Raw genomic sequence first — 21402 nt, forward strand, 5'->3', positions numbered from 1 at the left:
TGACTTAAAGAATTTACAAAATATTTTTTTGGATGTATTTATTTACAATAAGATGGATAAAGAAATACACTTGAAATATATATTTACATTATTATCTTTTTAGGTAAGGTAAACCATAAATGTCTTGAGGCTTTTTTTGGTAAAGTACAACTGAAGGTAACTGAACTGCTTTTCCTCCATTATTTTTCTCGTGTAAGTGCGAAACGTCCATTTTAAATAAATGTGATGTTTGGTCTTTTGGAGAGTAGTTAAAAAAGGGCGATGATGCCGGTTCAGGATCGAACTCAGGAACGGAAATGGGATCCTTTGAAAAACTACTCATTTGTTTGGTAGGGAGTTTCAAGTCTTGATCAGGCGACTCTTTGACATCGGTGAACTTCGGCAGACTAGGTTGAGGATGAAAAACCGCTTGGGTGAGTTCAGGCGACGACTGGCTGAACTTAGCCGGTTTCCTTGCTGTATGTTCTTTTGCTTTTCTCTGAGCTTCTTTCAGCTTCCTGATTCCGCTGGGGGAATCGTCGATATGGTCGGCGTCAGGAGGTAGCGAGACGGTCAGGACAAAAGCCGGGTCGTTGCTTGATTTCGGCGGGACGTAACATGCCGCCTCGACGTCGACTGTCTGCAACACCGGGCAGGGGGTGGCTGAAGTCCTTTGCGGAAGATTCAACGCGTAGACGAAAGGAGGAACCGGTTCGTCCTGGAGGCTTGGGTCCACTTTCAAGTGGCAAGGAGTGGCGACGTCCGTCGTCTGTAAGATCGGGCATTCTTCAACAGGTCCAGCAGTCGCACATCCAGCCAAAGCAAAAATCAGATATTTAATTACCTAAAAATACAACTTATATTACAATATTCATTGTAAACATAAACACAAATTAAAGAATAATGAAGTTTAATAATGGCATAATAATGTATGAAATTTTAGTATGATTCTTCTAATAATTTGTATATAAATATTCTCACTCAATTTCGTCAATTTTTTCTATGTTGTAATTTCATAGAATATCAAGTTCAATGTTCAGCTACTTAGTGAAACAATTGAAAAAAAAAATCCATAGAGTTCTCATTATTTATATCCGTACGAGCTAAGCCTGTGTTTAGAGGGTCCGACTCAACAATTACCATTCTAATGGTTCTGGGTTCGAATCCCAGCATTGCTCGTGCAATTTTATTTTAAAATAACCTGACAAAAATTTCATAAATTGGTTTGATCCCTAGTCCACGACACAGAACGGTTATGCCTTCCTATATAACAGGAATTATTTTACTTTTGTTATAAGTATCAGTACTTACGAGCTTAAATATAAAGATCTAAAAATAACAACGTTCGACAGAAATTTAAGGTACTTGTAAACAGTTTATTCACTCAACTTATTGTTCTGAGTCGAAAAGTTTTTAATGGACTGAAAAACTTAAAGACAAAGTACTTCATTATTAAATTGACTTATATTTATCGCCCAGCTCAGTAATTTCATTAGATTAACCAGATTTAACCATGGTTAAATGTCTAAGTTACTGTTGAACTTTTAAAACAATGTACACGTAAAATACAGCTATTGGTCTTTGGACGATTGCTCTCCCGTACTTTTTTCAGATTAGTGTAGATTTGTTCTGTCATCTCCAGATGTCATATTTTATCAAAATCTGGCATTTTCGCTGACTACATCAACTATGAACATCGATTATGTTTAACTTAAGCAAGTATGTTTTAATACGTCTTTCCATCCCGACGCCAGTATCTTAACATAAGTTGTTAACACCGTGACACTGGTAAAGTTCCCCGAACCCTCCAGACACACTTATATTCCCTTGAACAATAGTCGAAAATGGCTAGAAGAATTTTGGAACAACAAAATTTTAAAAACTTTACTCTTATCGCATAATGTTTCATATGTTTTCACCTTGAACCTTCATCCTCCAATTTGCGATGAGATTAGACAAGCGACATCCCCGTACAAGATTTAAAAGGACGCGATAACAATTATAGAAATATTACTACACAATCTATTCCTCGAAAATAAAATAACAACTCAATGCAGACACGGACATTCAGCATAAAACTATGGGGTTCAACTAAATCATCGAATCCAAACGCTGATTACTATTTATCAACAACTCGGTCACGTCGGTTTTTGAAATTTGTAGCTAACGTTTCAATTAATTCAATCTTAATCTAGAATATTCACATTTAAATATTTTACTACCAAAGAATAACGTAAATACGAATTGCTCAAGTTGGCAAGGAACCTGGCGTCCTTTATTGCTTTAAAAATAAACAAGTTCTATAGAGGGTTAATATCGCTAACAATAATTTATAATACAACGCTGGTAATATATATATATATATATATATATATATATATGAGTCGGTTTTCCTTTCTGGTAACTCCACGCTTATTTGCCACATCCGGAAAACTCTTCCATACGAGCAGAATGTGAAGGCATTCCGGGTAAATAACAACATACCGCTCTCTGGATTCCGAGGCAAAAGATTTTCCTGGCATGGAACCTTTCCAGAAGCAAGGTATTCACGAATGTTTACCAAAATATTACCTCTAGGTATTATTTATTTAATAATTATTTAGTTCGCAGATGGAAGGTACAATTCTGGGTCGTGAGAAAAACTCTGAACTTGACTTGATAAAACTAAATTTTTAAATAACTCAAATATATTATTTCATCACAGTTTTAAAATAATTCTGTTGTATTGATCAAGCAATATTTCAAATTCGTTCATTTTACTATAAGTACATTTAAAATATGGTTAAAATACTCGCGTGGTAAATAAAATTTAACTATTTATCATTCTTTTCATCTTAAGTTTTTATGTCAGAAATTGCCTGTAGTTGTGCCTCTTCAGATAAAATAGATCCACCTATCTCAGCTTCATTGGGTTTGCAAATTTTCATTGTTGGTTGTAGTGGATTATTGAATTTGTCGATTCCATTTTTAGATGTCTTTTCTACAGGAGTTCTTACTTTACTTGATGTGTTAAATTTTGTATTGTTTATATTAATAAATGGATATATTTCTCTATCAATTGCCGTTTTCTCTGGTCACATGTTTGACTTATCCATTTCTTCTTTCTTTCAATGCTATATTGATTCTTTGAGCACGTAAATTTTTACCTCTGTAGCACTTTCTTTTCTTCTAATCTATCCTTCCACTTTTTCACACAAAAACACTTTCAACAACAAACAAATTTTACCTGTTTTCTCTCTCTCTAGCTCTCTCTCTTGCTTTATTTGTTATTTGTTCCTGTTACTTGTTTGTGCATTTATTTCTCTCTCTCTCTCTCACCCCTTTCTCACCCCTCTCTCACCCTCTTTCTAGCCTTCACACTTCTTTTTTCTCACCTATTCATTCCATCCATCCGTCTCTCTCTCTTTCTTTTCTCTCTCTCTCTCTCTCTCTCTCTCTCTCATCCTATCTATCATTAAATCATAATTTTTTTGGTTCTTTAACATACCTCTCTCACATTCACACACACACGTCCGCATTCACTCCTTACGCGTTTTCACCCCCTTTTTTCGTAATATTTTCTATGGCCAATTTGTTTCTACCTTCTTCATTCTATCTCTATCTGTTTATCTATTTATCGATATCTTTCTCTGTATTTTTCCTCGTTCGTTATTATATATCTTTCTCCTTTGTTCACCTCTATCATTCTCTCTCTCTCTCACTCTCTCTCTCACTCTCTCTATCTCTCTCACTTACTCTCTTCCTCTTTCTGTCTCACTCACTCAATCACTCACTTACTCTCTCTCTCTCTCTCTCTCTCTGATTTTATTGTAAGAATGTCAATATGACAAGAATTAGCGATTATTATAAATAAAGCGTTTCAATGCGCTTAAATTCAATTTTCTTTCTCTATCTATCTATTTATTTATTTTTATTTCCATCCGTATTGATTTGTTTAAATCTATTTATCTATCTCTATTTTTCCCTCTCACGTTCAACTACCTACACCTTTCTCAGCTATCCCAATATTTTATTTAAATTTTTGTAAAATTCTCAATAAACATAAACGTTGTCATTATACTCCTAATTTTTAATATAACCATCGCCCACACTGTTTCTCTTATTTCTTACAAATATTCTATACTACCTCTTTCTTTCTATATGTGTTGTTTTGCCTATGTTGTTTTTCTATAGTTATTCCCCTCTCCATCTTCCTTTCACCCTCACTCTTTTTGTATCTCTATATGTCTGTCACATTCTATGTTTCTCTGTTTAACTCCCTCTTTATGTCTTTTTTTTTCTCTCTCTCTCTCTCTTTGTTCAATTGGCGATTTATTTCCTTTAATATCTTCCTTTATTTCTACCAATCTATTTGTCTATTCTGTGTGTTTCTTTCTTACTCTTCTAGTATCGTAATTTTTATATATATATATATACGTATGCCTTTTTCACAATCTCTCATTCTCTATCCCTTTCTTTTTCTCTCTCTCACGGTCTTTTCTATCTCTTAATACCTGCAATATACTGTCATTTTTCATTCACTATTACCCGCAACTTTTCTCTTCTTATTTAGTTTTGCTCACCCTTTCACTGCTCTCTTTCTATCCACCTTTTTTCAAACATTCTTTTTTCTCTTAACATCTTCTTTTCTCACTGTAGTTTTATATTTCTGTTTAAGGGTATTGATATTCTATCACTAGCCCTCATGTTATATCTTTTGCTATTTTGTTTTTCATCGTCATCATCATCGTCTCTCTCTCTCACTCTCTGTCTCTCTCAGTTTGTCTTTCTGTCTGTCTGTCTGTCACTCNAAAATACAATTTTCTGTGTCACAAAACTTTCTAAACCAATTTTAAAATTAAATAATAAATATAATATATAAACCAATAATAATAAAAACGTAATACTTACTAAAACATAAGCTTCAAACATATTCTGAAAAATAATGAAGAGCACACCTGTCCGTTTAGTTTCTAATTAAATAACTATTATTGGAAGATAAGGGCTCTATTTAATTTATAATCTATATTTGGTGGTAAATATTTTCAGTGTAATATTTATTTGTTAAAAATAAGTAAAATATTTTCTCGAATTTTAAACCAAATTTGTAACCATTATGAGTGAAAAATGCTTAATTGAATCGTGATATATTTATAATGTCCGAGTTTCCCATTCCAGTATGTGCCCCACTTTCGTTATTTATAAAGCTGCAGCTTGTAAACGAACCTGGCCAAATAATTACGGCCTAATTAAACGGCGTCCCGGTTTGCTTGCATGCAAAGCATACAATAACCGCCAATCCATCCGCAGCCAGTTAGCAACTAGACGAGAAGGGGCGTCGCTGTGTAAACCGCCGCCGCTCTCCAGCCTTGCCGTCTATTTGTTTAGGTTTCCCACAACTAATTGACAACCTGTCCTTTGTATACAGCCGACTCCGGATGTGTAAAGTGGCCGGGCGTCTGGGAAAACACAGGATACAGTTCTCAAGATAAGTCACTGGATAATTGCTGATAAACATAGAAACCTACATCATAGTAGAATGCATACTCGTTCCAGCCAATACCCAGCAAATTAAGTGAGACGAATATAAATAAATTAGGCACAACATCAATTAAAAATGACAAATAATGAATCCATTTTGTTTGCAATAAAAGCAAGTGCTACATTGTAAATAAGAAATAAATGAAGGGAAGGAGGAAAACTACTATCTTACACCTAATAACAATAATCGATAATAATGTACAGGATGTACGGCTACACGTGTTACAAACTTTGCCAGTAGATTATACATTCAAAATGAAACCAAAAAGTCCTAATCAACTATGGTCCTAAACTCAATAGTATCGGAGTTGTTCCCCTTTTTCGGATTTTTTAGGATTTCACGACCTTGGATCAGATAAATAATCGTAACTCCAAAACTAAAAGGTTTTTCGACAAATACGTTGATACCATTGAAAACTACGTTAAATTATCAATGTGATATATACTAAACTTGTAAACGTTGGTAAAAATAAGAGTTTTAGTAGCCAGAACTTCGAAAAATATTTTTTTCCAAAGTTCAAAAACATTCTACAGTGATTGTAAACTACTATCTCCAAACCTAGAGATCAGCAAATTTCAGAAAATGTACTACACTAAATATCCTTTTTAGTGGTGTAATTGCTTTTTTAATTACTTTATTGAAAGGTGAAGAAACTGATGAATGAAAGGAAAAAAACTGTGGTTGACGGATTGGTAAGGAAGAAAGGTTAAAAAAAAGGAATTTTTGAATGAATTTATTAAAAGTTTTTTAATTTGGGTCCAAAATCGAAATCGTGCAAGCGTTTACTTATTTACTTACCAACACGACTCTAACTTTGATTAAATATTATTGTATTATTATTCCTAGGAATAAAAGTGTTTTATGATTCAAAACATTTTTAGGTATCTATCTGCTATCTTGTTAACATTATGGCTACTTTTTTTTCATCTTTTCATCTTACCAATCTGTCAACTACGGTTTTGTCCTTCATCAATTTCTTCATCTTTGAAAGACGTATTTAAACGCTTATTTCACCAACGTTTACAAGTTTAGTATTGTTCACATCGTACTGGAAATTGAACGTAGTTTTCAATGGTATCAACAGATTTGTCCAAAATCTTTTAGTTTTGGAGTTATCATTGTTTATTTGAAGCAAGGTCGTGAAATCTTAAAAAATCAGAAAAAGAGGAATAACTCCGAAACTGTTGAGACTCGGACAATAGGTAATTCGGACTTTTTCTTCCATTTTGAACGCAGAATCTTCTGGCAGTTTGCAACACGAGTAACCAAACATCCTGCATAGGGTGATTCCCGAATAATGTGTCCAATTTCTGGGAAATGTTATTGTATCCAAAATGTAACGAAAAATATCTCTATACTCCTGTCTTCTTGTCAATAATAAGGGCGTTATTTATGATTTTTGGATTTTTCAGAAATACACTAGTTCGTCCGTAAAAAAATTTCAAAAAACGTACTCCATTTAATCTCTTTTTCAATGATGTAATTGCTTTTTTAATTACTTTTTCGAAGATGAAAAAATGATGAAGGGAAGATCAGAACCGTGGTTGACGGGTTTGTAAGGTGGAGAGATTAAAAAAACCATAAGGAAATTATTAATGCATTTATTAAACGTTTTTTCTTTGGGTAAGAAACCGAAATAACGCATTTGTTACTTATTTACCAACAAGACTGCAACTTTGATACAAGGATTATTGTATTATTATTCTAAGGAATAAAAGAGTTAAATCTTAAGTTTTAAGATTTAAAACGTTTCTAGTTCATTCATTCAAAATTCTTTATTTATTATTAATAAGCTTTCCACCTTACCAACCCTACAAACACGGTTTTTTCTTTTTCTTCATCAATTTCTTCATCTTTGAAAAAAGCAATTACACCACTAAAAAGATATAAAATGGAGTACGTTTTGTGAAATTTGCTGGTCTCTAGATTTGGAAATAGTAGTTTAGAATCACCATAGTAAGTTTTTCAACTTTGAAAAAATAATTAAAAAAGCAATTACACCACTAAAAAGATATAAAATGGAGTACGTTTTGTGAAATTTGCTGGTCTCTAGATTTGGAAATAGTAGTTTAGAATCACCATAGTAAGTTTTTCAACTTTGAAAAAAAAGTCAATTAAAACTGGCTACTAAAACGATTATTTCTCCAAAATTTACAAGTTTTGTATTAATGATGATTATTGAAAATTTAATTTATTTTTCAATGGTATCAACAGATTTGTCCAAAACCCCTCTGTTTTGGAGTTACCATTTTTTATTTGAAGTAAGATCGAGAAAGCTTAAATATCAGAAAAAGGGATATTCGGATCATAGTTAATTCGGACTTTTTGGTCTCATTTTGAATGTAGAATCTACTGGTAATGATTGTGCCACGAGTAGCCCTGTATACTATGAAAAAACTGCCATAAACCAAGTCACGTTTTTCTTACCAGAGCTTGTAATTGCAAAATTTTCATTGATTTTACATTGAAACCGCAAAAGGCATGGTAAAACGTGTTATTACATAACTGTGTGTATGTTTTGAGAATACAACGTAATTTCTATCACATCACAATAACCCACTTCGTGGTCACAACCAAATTTCTCAATAGGTTAATTAACTGGGAAACCCCAAATCGTCAAAGTAGGTAAATTATGTTTGACCCTTCCTCCCTACCTCCACAACTGACAAAAGGTTTAATTGATTAAAGGCAGAGTCACCTCCGGGTGTACGTGCCGGTTATATACATAATTAAACCATTATAAGGCCGGGCAACAAACAACCAATTACCCCCTTCGTGCAAACAACATATTTTCCATTTCAAAGGGGAGAAGTCGAACACGGGTGAAAAGGGACGGAAAGGACGCTCCCCCCTTTTCTCGACAAGGGCTCCCTCATTAAAGGGAAACGTCCTCTTTCTACTGCACTTTCCATTATTCATTTCATCTTCCTTTTGCGTTTATTCAATCTTTTTTATGTATTCGCCTTGTTAGGCTTTTACAAAGGTCTAAAGTGTATGGTAATGTAGTGCTAAACTTGAGACTTCTTGTACTTTTAATGATAATGGTATTTTTAAATAAGTTTAGTAAAGACTTCGTGTGTCTACTTTTCTGTGCTCAGAAGAAAACTGGAAAATTTCCCTCGTTTCCTTCAGATACAGTGTTAACACTCATTAAAATAAAATATTTCTTTTATCTATCCCTACTATTACAATTTTAGCTCATAAAACAAATCAGATCGAGTTCCTTTATGATGAATGAAATGATACTACATACCATGTGAGTTTTTATAAAAGACGTGGTCTTTTACTTTTCTGCTGCATGTTTTATTACAAAAATATGTAGTTTAAAAAGGAAATTTTCGCATAGAATTTGCTGGTGACAGTAAAATTTTAAAAACTTGATGCGCTATGCCGATCCGGTGATGAATTTTTTTCATCATATGTGATCCCTTTTCTTCTCAGATTTTAAAAGTCCGTTTCATTCTAAACAAAGATCCCAAAATGAAAGGAAAATTTCATTAATTTGTTCAAGAAATATTGATATTTTCCTTCAGAACTCTATTATATCAAATTATTGTGCAACTGGATAAAAAACGATTAAAACATTACAATTTAAATATTAATCCATTTACGTTTTCGTAGTCAATTGACCAAGTTACTTCATTCAATCAATTAATTATTCTTTCTAAGTTCTTGGTTGAGATAAAAAAATCAGCGTCACGAGCGGGATTCGAACCCACGACCTTCGGCTAAATACGCCGCTGCTCTACCACTTGAGCTATCTTGACTTCGATCCTCTCGCACACCAACTCTCCATCTCCATCCAAGAAAAGGTCTTAAAAATACAAAACTATACAGGTTAAGCAGATAAAAAATTAACAATACATTAACTGCCTTGTCGTAAAAATAAAAATAATAAACTTGGGATAAAAATGTAGATTTTATATAATTAAATTAAGTACAAAACAAGTGTTACGTTGTAATAAGATAAATTTAAAACGCATTAAAATAGATAGATGACCTTACAAACAAACGGTTTCACTTGTATTAAAAATAAAAATAATGAAAGAACAAAACGCTTTGGAAATATAAAAATATTATGTCCAGAAATATATATACATAATTAAATTTTTAACCATTTGTTCTAATGTTTTTCTGATGTATTTGGTAGCAAAAATACGCATAGGAAGCACTTTTCATTCTTTTTAAAATAGAAAACTGAGAAAAACACGTTGAGTTATGTCGTTCGTACTTGCCCCCAGGGCGTATTTCAAAAGACTTTCTCCTTCCCGCGAAAAATAAGATCGGTGATAAAATTCATATTTTCTTTTAAAGAAACAATGATACCTATTTAAGGGCTTTCCATATCGAAATAGCTTCCAACCATTAGAAGATTTTAGATTACCAAAGTAACATCAATTTTGGGAAATCCGTTGTATTACGAAGGATTTCGTACAATTCACCATTTTGGTTGAGAGCAGAGCACAAAGAAAGGGCAGTGGAAGAGAGAAAGAGAAATGAAAGTTGGTAACTGCTACCAAAAATTTTACGGAATATGATAGAAAAAGGAAATAATGTAAGATTAGTTAATATTAGAGAGAGAGAGAGAGAGAGCGAGAGAGAGAGAGAGAGAGAGAGTGAGNGAGAAAATATGATTACGTGAGTGATGATGATCACAATGTTACTAAGAAATGGGGGTTGGTATTCCTTAAACAATGCTGCTTTTTGTCCTTTGGTCATTGCATGTACCAAAGCTATGTAAACGTTAAAGAGGAGAGGGAAGGAGGGACAGAAAAGTTGAGACAAGATAAAAAATAAAAGGCAGTAATAGAAAAAGAAGCACGGTAATAACTATGAGAGAAAGAAAAAAATAATTTAGAACAGAGGAAGAGAACTAGGTAGATAGATAGAAGGAAAGATAAAGATTGAGAGGAAGTGAGAGAGAGTGAGAGAGAGATAATAGATAGATAATAGATAATTAGATAGATGATAGATAGATAGATAGATAGATAGGTTGATAGATAGGTAGGTAGGTAAATAGAGAGAGCGAGGTAAAAGAACGAATATGAAGTTAAAAAAGAAAGAAAGAAAGGGAGAAAAAAGAATAAGAAAGACAAATAGAGAATGGATACAAGTAAGAGATATCAATATAATACAAGCAAATTAGGCAAAGACAGATAATTACATCGATACAGATAAGAAGACAATAAAATGAGAGAGAGAGAGAGAGAGAGAGAGAGAGAGAGAGAGAGAGAGTGAGAGAGAGAGAGTGAGAGAGGGAGATAGAATATAAGTTTAAAAAAAGAAAGAAAAAAAGAAAAAAGAGAGAAAAAAGTATGAGAAAAAAATAGAGAAAGGGATAGAAGGTGAAAAAAATAAAGGTACAGAGAGAAAAAGAGAGAGAGGGGGAGAGAGAGACAGAGACAGAGAGAGAGGAGAGAGAGGGGGAGAGAGAGAGAGAGGGAGACAGAGAGAGGGAGACAGAGAGAGAGAGAGAGAGAGAGAGAGAGAGTGAGACAAAGAGAGTGAGAGTGGGATAGAATATAAGTTTAAAAAAAGAAAGAAAAAAAGAAAAAGAGAGAAAAAAGTATGAGAAAGAAAAATAGAGAAAGGGATAGAAAGTGAAGAAAATAAAAGTAGAGAGAAAAAGAGAGAGTGCGAGTGGGAGATGGAATATAAGTTTAAAAAAAAGAAAGAAAAAAAGAAAAAAGAGAGAAAAAAGTATGAGAAAGAAAAATAGAGACAGGGATAGAAGGTGAAGAAAATAAAAGTACAGAGAGAAAAAGAGAGAGAGGGGGGAGAGAGAGAGTGAGAGAGAGAGTCAGAGAGAGAGAGGAGAGAGAGGGAGAGAGGGGGTAGAGGGGGGTGAGGGAGAGAGAGGGGGAGAGAAAGAGACAGAGAGAGTGAGAGTGGGAGATAGAATATATGTTTAAAAAAAGAAAGAAAAAAAGAAAAAAGAGAGAAAAAAGTATGAGAAAAAATAGAGAAAGGGAAAGAAGGTGAAGAAAATAAAAGTACGGAGAAAAAAAAAGAGAGAGTGAGAGGGGGAGAGAGACAGAGACAGAGAGAGAGATGCAGAGAATTGATAAAAGCACAATGAACGAGTTTTTTATTTGTGTGATTAGTCTTAATAACAGATTTTCTACTTCTAACCCATTAAAGTTAATTTTTAAAAATTTATATTTGTAAAGGAAGAACAGGATTAATAATAAAATAAAATAATAAATATTCTAATATAATTATATAATTAATATTCTTGGCGTAAACAGCTTATCATGAATGGATTGTATATCGATTTTCACATTCTCCTCCAATCAATCCTGCTCGATTCTCTGATGCAAGGAAATTCAGTTATGTCAAATATGTACGTTGGCCATGACAAACCCGCATCGTCGTACAACAGGTACACATGTCCCTTTACACATGTAAGCGAATTACAACAGGATTAATTAATTAATTAACATCGATTAGTCAGTGTGTTTTCACAAATTTCGGCAGTGGTAGTGGCTAGCATTCACTGTTGCCGGTGTGCATTTTGTATTCAACGTCTATTTTCAAAATGGTAAATGCCGGTAAAACGATACTCGCTACAAGCTTTTACCCGCTGTCTGCCAATGTTTAAATAATTAAGAAGAATACAATGTTGTTTAATGTTTTGTTTGAAGGGGAATAGAAGAAACGACGTTTTTATATCAAACGAGAAAAATTTCTTATTTTTCCTTGTTATCATTAGATAAAAACCTCGTTTGGCTTAGATTATTCTCAGAAAAAGATTCCTTTATTTTCAAAAACTGTTGTTTTGGAAACGTTTCTAATTTATTTCACAATGTCCAATGGATGCAAAATTAGCAATAACAAGAGCTCGTTTATCAAAAACAAAGCTTACTCTCGGAAATTGGAAAGGACCGCCTGGGGCATTTCCGAGGACGATTTCCTGGGACAAACTCCAAAGCGGTTCTCTAAGTATTAATCCAATCACTCTAATCCCTATCCTGTTTGCACTATATTTGACGTTCGATTCCATTTTGATCCAAAGTGGTCCCACCGACTGCGTGATTGAACTAAAATCTCATTCGGACCAATTATCGGGGCGAATTTTACACGATCCAATAGCCTGTATCTATATACAAATATTTTGGCACACAAGGTTAACAAGGCAATAGGAATGATGCTCAAAGAGTACACTTTTTACATTAAATTGCCAACAAACGTTAAGATGGAAAATTTTAAGCATGTTTTTCACGGACCGCAGTGTTATTTACTCCAGGGTTGTTTTACTGAAAACGTTTCCTCTTGTTGAGAAGTGCTGCTCCACTTTCAGTTAACAAGTATCTCGGGTTTCGTCTGCCTTTTGCAGAATCTACATACCGGTTATTTTCTGAGACTAAGGGAATTCCATGTTATAGGAGACTTCAAGGCCATACCCGTCCCGCCTAGGGATGAACAAATATTTATTTATTTATTTGTTTTAGTACATTTCAGGGAGATGAACCTCCTATGCAGTACATAATACAATATTTAAAATTAAGAAACACAAATATTTTTCATTGTAACAAAATCAGCAAACAATTATAATCATGATAATATGCATTGTGTGGTGATTAGTGACCGTTAAACGATAATTATTCAGAAATCGTGAGATGCGGTCTGGTGTGATGTAGATTTCATAAAAACCTTTTCTTTATCGTGCCAACGTTTCGATCTTTATTGAGATCATCTTCAGGGCTCAAAGTGTTTGTCTTCTGTGTAATTGTGCCATTCTTGCGTGTCGTGTTGAGAGTGCCGGTCTGGTTCCAAAATCATAACAGACTGGCATTCTCAACACGAATGAATGAATGACACATCTACATGGAAAACAAACACCTTGAACCATGAAGATGATGTCAATAAAGATCGAAACGTTGGCACGATAAAGAAAATATTTTTCTAAACCTACCTCACACCACACCGCATCTCACGATATCCAGAATCTTCATTGTAAAGTACTAAAGCCGGAATTGCCAGTGGATAGCGAGAAGTGATAGGCTGATGTACATTCTTTATGAGTTTATATTAATGAGAAAAGCAGCCTGAAACACACCCAACGATAATTTTTTTTAATTTTTATAACGACTTGATTTTATAAGAAAAATGTCCTTTGTTTCGACTGTAAAAGAACCAAGAAAAGGATAAACAATCGCAAATATATTCATATATTTTCAAAATAAAGAAATTCGATTAATTTGAATTGCAGAAATGAAGCTGTGCCTTAAAAAAAAAAATAAAATCTGACAAGGTCCTGCCAAATATCGACTCCCTTTACGAAATCGTCAAATCTCGTGCAAAAAATAGAGAAAACACCTTACTCAAAATTTATCACTAAATTGATTTTTTATCAGTCAGAATTGGCATGGAAACAAAAACGTAGTCGTTCACCCCAACGCCTGCCAAAGGATGCACTCTCAACACGACACGCAAGAATGGCACAATTACACAGAAGACAAACACTTTGAGCCCTGAAGATGATCTCAATAAAGATCGAAACGTTGGCACGATAAAGAAAATGTTTTTCTGAAACCTACATCACACCAGACCGCATCTCACGATTTCTGAATAATAATATGCATTTACGTATTTCATATTTAAATACATTAAAAGAGGAACCAAATATATACACGTCACAGATTTCAATAAAACCTTTTGTAGGTAAGTGATTGAACCAAATTTCCGGTAATTAGTTCTATGAAACTTGATGTGAAAACTGTATCGATGAGGACAACTGTGAGTAAGAGCGTACAGATTTATCTAACTGAGTGGACAAGAGTAATGGCCGGTTATCAACATCCGCAAGAAACACATCCTCATCAACAGAGAGGGAGAACATGATCCTGAAGGGAGAACGATTTGCACAGTTTCAACCATTCGTCATGCTCGTTATCACCCCATTGAAGACCTAGTTTGTAAATTAGGTATTTAATAAATTTTCTCTGAACACCTTCAAATATATTAATGTTAGATTGAATTTCCCCAGGATAACAAATCAAACAACTCAGATATGCTTTGAACCAACCCAAATAGAGCAGTTTAACGCAACAATATTCCAGATACCTGATGTATTTCTATTGTGGAACCCAAAACTTTAATTACTCTTGACTAGTATAAATTAACATGAGATGAAAATATATCCACAGAGTCAAAAGTTACTCCCAAGCCATCAATCTCACACAATCCACTCAATTGCGATCCCAGTAAAGAGTAAAAGGTGTCATCATTAAGAGAAAGTTCATTCTTCAGGCTCCAAGAGGCTAACCTATTCGAATTCTCCTACAATTGTACATTTCCCTCAACATTATTGATAACCTTTAATTAAGGTTATGGTTGAGATAAAAAAAAGGACGGAATTTCGGGGAAGCCTGCTGATGCCATGACCCCTAATTTCAGTTTCGACAAAAAGCTTCTAATCTAAATATATTGTAGAGCAGGCTGGAAGAAAGGGATCCCAGTTAATGCCGGCCATATCTGGTTAACACCTGGCTCCAAAAGCGAAATGTGTCAGGAGATGACATTTATGCCAAAATTCATATAAGCCTTGGACAATATGCGACTGTCTTTCGAGCGGAAACAGAGCCTATTGAACACTGTGTCAGGGAGAGAAAAAGGCGGAGGATAAAGTCTATTTGTTAATAATTTACTTTCGTTATATGATATTTTTATAGAAAAATGGTCAACGATTTGCCATGTTCAGCAACAACTAGTATTTTAGAAATTTTTATACAGAATTCAATTTCTCAAATTGTGATTTCAGTTATTTACTCTTTTGGTTTAAATAAATATACAAACAAATCATAAAACGCTATTATTGATTGGAACAGGTTTTAAAAATTAAAGCATTACTTAATCATAACTAATAAAAAAAAATTATACATTTCCAATGCAAAAATAGAAGAAGAATGGAGGAAATTATTACACTTCAAAATTACTAATGCTACACTAGCACCGTTTTTTTAAATATTTTTATATGAATTTAAATATCAGATAATTTTTAGGGTATTATCTAAATGTAACAGGTTTGCTACATTTTTGTGCACCTGTTGGTAATGACGAATAGTGCTTAGCACTTTAACTATGAAAGAGTTATTGTATGTTTTTTTTTCTATGCCTTATAAGTATAACTTATAATGGTAAATGTGTCTATTCTTAAATTTAGATTATGTACATCAGATTTTAAAGAAAGAATAAGAGAGAGTAAAAGATAGAGATAAATAGATAGATAGAGATAGATAGATAGATAGATAGATAGATAGATAGAGAGAGAGAGAGAGAGAGAGAGAGAGAGAGAGAGCGAAATATTTACACATAGATAGAGGGCGGATCAAGAGTATGAAGAAATCTATACCGAGCCAAGGAATGATATTTTTCAATTAAATGGGGCGCAAAGCTATTTTCCTTTATATCTATCTTATCACACAGAGATATTTTTCATACACGAGTTTTATCTAAAAATAAATTGACCGTCTACCTTGCATGGCCTATCCTTAATCGGATGATTATGATCAATCTTCTTATTCAGTCCTTCCCGGAGTCACATATCGATAGTGTTATTCATAGTAGGAATCAACTCTGTCGATTCGAGCCTCTGGAATATCGCTCCAAGTAGAAAAAAACAACTTTTTGATATGTTACATACAATGTAATGGCAACTAAAAAGTCAATAGTGATAACATAGATGATTTGGTGGTCATTTTCATCCACAGGCTCCCCATACATTGGAGGAACTGAAACTAGTAACTCACTATATGTCATAATTGCGCTGACAGACGTTTTCTTCCATAGGCCTTGTATCTGGGAGTGATAGCGGATGGACGGAAAGGGTGAGTGAGAGGGGTGGAGAGGGAGAGAGAGAGAGAGTGAGAGAGCGAGAGAAGGATAATTAATGAATGAGACAAAGACAGAGACAGTATATTAGAGTAGGAATAACTATCAATATTACTACAATTAATTAAGGTTTTTAGTTGAGATGAAAGAAAGCTAATGGTACGAGCGGGATTCGAACCCACGATCTTCGGCTAGATACGCCGCTGCTCTACCACTTGAGCTATCGTGACCTCGATCCACTCGGACACTAACTTTCCATCTCAACTCCACCTTATGAGTTTTCCCTCCTTTTTGCCATTTTTCGAATCCCGCTCGTTCCATTAGCTTTTTTCATCTCAACTAAAAACCTTAATTAATTGTAATGGTTTAATTGGTCAAGCGGACCACGAAATTAGTGAATTTATCAATATTACGTTAAACACTTTTCCCATTGGTTTTTGACTATTGTCAATTAGGTCATATATTGACAAGATACCATAAACAAAATGGAAAATGCAATAGCCAAATATTTTCGGGTGTAAGTATAAAGTAATAATGGCCATTTAAAAAATCGATCGTCGAAACTACTTTATAGACACAATTTTGAGAGAACATAGTTGAGAAGGTGGATCAAGTTTCACCAAAGTCCGGGCATTGCTGTAAATTTACACAGTTTAGTTTGAAAAATAGTCGAAACTTAAGCCGTTGGGAGAATTGCGTTTTTGCACCGCCCCCTCTCCATACTGTACATCTTACTTTACTTTATTTATTAATATTTTTTAAGCTTTTATTTCTTACTAACGGTTGATACGGTGAAATGTAACAATATCATAACATAAAATATTGAATATCAGCAAAATATTTTGTTCGGAACATAAATATTAGATTTATAACACTTGAAGAATAAACAACCATAAGGTGATAGAAATTAATATGAAACACGTATAGATTTATTTTTAATTTTGTAGTAGATTTCATATTTCTTTTTATTCATTCATTTCTAATATTCAAAGTCCCAGTTAGATTTAAAATATATTATTTTGAAAGAACAAATCAATTATTGTTTGAATAAATAATTAGAAATAGGAAATGAGAATATTGTTTAAAAAAACAACAATTCACAGAAAATAACCTGTAACCTGATATTGGCACTACATGTTGTTTTTATAATCGTAATATTTCATTACAAGGAGGAAACTTCACACTGGATTTTTAGGTGTTCCGCGATTGGAATGCCGTATCGGCCCGAGGCGAAGCAGGGAACCAAGTAGGAAAAAGTTATTTCAGAGATACTTACAAGTTTCATGTCGTCTTGGCGATTGGGTTACTCTCGACTGGGTTGACGCCTCCGGACAATATATAGAGTAAACTTTCACCCTCGTCCTGGGGTAGGGAGGAGCCCCCGAGGAAAAAAATTGTGACACAATTGGTAAATTTTTGTCCTAATTTTAAAGATATTTCCGAATTTGGTTACTCGATTACGTCGGAACGACCTTGTAAAAACAGCTTTATTTTATACGAAAATATTTGAGATTTGAACAATATGGAAATCTTACTTTTCAAGACGGGGATTTTAACGCAATCCGAATCAACATCATCCAAATTGAACAATGAATCAACCTCATATAATGTACACTGTACATGTAATTCATATCATCATAATATTATTTAAACGTGACAAACAGAAGGGTGCACAAATAGCGCTTAAATGGACATTGGACAAGTTATACCAAGGCTATCATATGAAGATAGTCTACCACTACTCGCATCATACAAGATTACTAAGACCGCCCCTTACTTCTTCAAATATTCCCTGATGATGTGAAGTAAAATTAAAAGTTTTAGCCTCACAGAAGTGACGAGGTATTAATTATAACTATAAATTCACTTTTAAACTCATTAAACGCATAAATAATATAAAATCAAAATAATTATTAAATCTTATCATAAAGCAAAATAACTTTGAAAATAAAAAGAAGATCAAATTGAATCTATTGAATGGAAGATATATATATANGAGAGAGAGAGAGAGAGAGAGAGAGAGAGAGAGAGAGAGAGGGAGGGAGAGAGAGAGAGAGAGAGAGAGAGAGAGAGAGAGAGAGAGAGAAACATATTGTGTGTTGTGTTTTATTCTTCCCAACAATCATTTGTTGTATTCTTATAAATTAAATTCACCCAAAGATATATTAAACACACAATATATTCAATTCTTTTGTGCTTAAATAAAAAAAAACTATTAGCATCCAGGTCCTTTGTTCACACTATATTTTATTCCATCTACATTGTCTTACAAAAGTAATCGAAAATCGAGCATTTTTTCTACAAAATATTATGTTAACTATTAGAGCTACCTATTTTTTTAAATTACATGCTTCACTTAAAATTATTACGACCCAAACTTGCCAAAGTACAAAATTTCTTCTTCTCTACGTTACTTTTCTACTGGAAAAAGGAATGATATATAAAATTTAACCTGTTAATTCCCAATTTCGTGGCACTCGGTAATAAAGTAAGTCTTAATATGCCTACGTGTTTATTTTTCTGTCCATAATTCTTCCGATAAATAGTAAGTTTGGGGTTCCATTAGACGACATCCACCTCCTTACCATAACGGCGATGCCACGCTTTTGGGAGTAGTTTCAAGCTAGAACTCACTCTCACTACCTCTTCTCCACACTCTTGCAATACCGTCGGTACCATTGAGGTTAAATTTGTTTCAACATGACGCATCTCAGAAAGAGTTTGGCCATTAAACATATCGTTTCGCGAAACTTAGTCACTATAGAAATTTTAGCCAGACTGAACTCCACGATCTCCAAATAATCATTTTAGCCAGCTTTTCTCTAGCTATTTGTACATGAAAACTGGATTTAGAAAATCTACGGAGAAGAGTTTCCGGGTTTACCACGATTCTTGCAAACTAAGGATTTCTGCTACGATTTTCCAAGCGCTCATGAATGGGTCTTTTCACCATCCTCAAAATTTCCGCCCAAGACTATCTTGCCAATTTTTTGGTCATTTGGTCCTATTTGTGCTCCATCATTCCATTCGGCCCTCCTCTCTAATATCTCCAGACGATATCATGGGCCGTAGACAAGATTTCCGTTTCTAAACTTATTTTTTTTAATGTCATTGCTTTTTATCTTAGAAAATGTTTTTCTGTATAGAAAAAACGTACTTGTTTTGTGCGGTGTTTAGTGACGTAAGTTAATAATTATTTGAAGATCGTGAGATGCGGTGTGGGGTGACGTTGGTTTTAGAAAAACATTTTCTTTTACATGCCAACGTTTCGATTTTTAAATTCACTAAATTCGTCGTCCGCTTGACCAATTAATATATTCTAATTAATTAAGATTTTTGGTTGAGATAAAAAAGTCAATGACATGAGCGGAATTCGAACCCACGATCTTCCGCTAGATACGCCGCTGCTCTACCACCTGAGCTATCGTGACCTCGATCCACTCGGACATCAACTCCCCATCTCAACTCATAAGGAAAACTCATACGGTGGGAATTTTGGAAGCGGAATTTTTCCTCCCCCATTTGAGGGAAAATTCAAAAGGTGTGGTTGAGATGGGAAGCTAGTGTCCGAGTGGATCGAGGTCAGGATAGCTCAAGTGGTAGAGCAGCGGCGTATCTAGCCGAAGATCGTGGGTTCGAATCCCGCTCGTGCCATTGACTTTTTATCTCAACTAAAAACCTTAATTGTTTCCATTTTATTGAGATCATCTTCAGGGCTCAATAAAGATCGAAACGTTGGCATGAAAAATAAAATGTTTTTCTTAATCCTACGTCATACCAGATCGCATCTCACGAACATCAAATAATTGTACTTTTTTTTATACCGATAAATTGTTTTTAAAATAATTTTCAGAAGTTCATCTTGTAATTCAGTCATATTTTTAATACAAACAACATGTAATAAAACACATGGGTAGCCGTAATAGTAAAAAGTATTATTTTAGACTTTTGTGAGAAACTGTAGTTATGTATGAGACTTATTGAACAATTTAAATCAATTAGTTTTTTAATTTCCTACAAAAAGTATTAATTGCAATTTGAAAAAGTAAATTATCGTAACTGCGCTAGTACATCGTAAATTCACTTTTTCAGAGTTAAGAAAAACCAAGTGTATCAGGTTTTTTTGCTGTGTGTGTACGTTACTGTAAAATTTATGGACTTCGGATTGAAAAAGAGTCAAAACTTCCAGCGTCGGGAGAATTGAACGCCGCCGGAGGCTATAATTTCCGAAAAAGCGGCCCATACATCTGAATTTTCCGATTCAAGAATTGACACGAAGCGGAAATGTAAATTTTTTAATGGACAAAAACAGCCCCGTCCTCTGAAATTGTGATTTATGCTAAAAGCTTTATCGAAAAATTCAACGGTCAGACAGCAAAGGACAAGAGGCTCACGGGGCAATTACCCCGGGAACGGCATCCTAGTTAAAAACACAAAAACGTACTTTGCCCATCTTGCTATGGTGTAAATTAGAACAAAAATGAATGTTTTAACAAATTTCGCAACAGATTCTGAAAATTTACATTTTGCTTCGTTATCGCAATACGTAAAAAACTGTTTAAAATACACAATTGAATGGTTTGAAGGCTCTAAAGTGAATATTCAGATTTAAAATACCATGGTTAACAAGGTTAAAAACCATCAAATAACCGTACTAAAATTGTTATTAAAAAATTCATTTTATTTGTTAAATAATTGTAAACAGTATGTAATCAGTTCAGTTTTCCTTTTCCTCCTTACATTGCACTATCTTGAAACGCTGAACTTGATTTCCTTTTCATTTTATTTTTCATAATTATTTATCATTATTTGATGTCCAAGACTGTCCAGGGAGGAGTTATGGTTTATTGGAATACAGCGTACAGCTCATAATTTCTATTTATCTCAGGCCACATCATGGTACTTTTGCAATAAAATTTACAATATTGCAAAAATAACTAAACGTTGGCTCTCAGATTATTGTTTTTGCTTTTATAATTAAATTTCACGAAACTGCCTGTATTACATTAATAACCGGATCAATTTTGCGATTCTTGGAAAAAACAAAATTGCAAACAAAAATATACTCT

General features: G+C 33.8%; 1 protein-coding gene across 2 annotated transcripts; it reads right to left on the bottom strand.

Annotated features, from left to right (window-relative positions):
- Nucleotides 1–42: 42 nt before the first annotated feature.
- LOC106672418 lies at nt 43–17654 on the bottom strand. 2 transcript variants are annotated; one of them, XM_014403826.2, is made up of 2 exons: nt 17610–17654; nt 43–823 (listed from the first exon to the last, which is right to left on the bottom strand). In XM_014403826.2, exons 1-2 carry the CDS (start codon nt 17616–17618, stop codon nt 92–94), a joined length of 741 nt encoding a protein of 246 aa, XP_014259312.1. In that variant the 5' UTR covers nt 17619–17654; the 3' UTR covers nt 43–91. The 2 variants fall into 2 exon arrangements, with proteins under 2 accessions (XP_014259312.1, XP_014259311.1); XM_014403825.1 differs by lacking the exon at nt 17610–17654 and adding an exon at nt 4870–4919.
- Between the last annotated feature and the right edge of the window lie 3748 nt (nt 17655–21402).

The sequence above is a fragment of the Cimex lectularius genome, unplaced genomic scaffold (assembly GCF_000648675.2).
Source record: "Cimex lectularius strain Harlan isolate CLEC.00 unplaced genomic scaffold, Clec_2.1 scaffold167, whole genome shotgun sequence".
NCBI lineage: Eukaryota > Metazoa > Arthropoda > Insecta > Hemiptera > Cimicidae > Cimex > Cimex lectularius.

Bases quoted from the DNA above. Each gene is read 5' to 3' on its own strand.
- LOC106672418 (XM_014403825.1), bottom strand. From the start codon at position 4,890: ATGTTTGAAGCTTATGTTTTA. The intron at 824-4,869 runs GTAAGTATTACG...TTGTATTTTTAG, and splicing joins TGTTTGAAGCTTATGTTTTA to GTAATTAAATATCTGATTTT.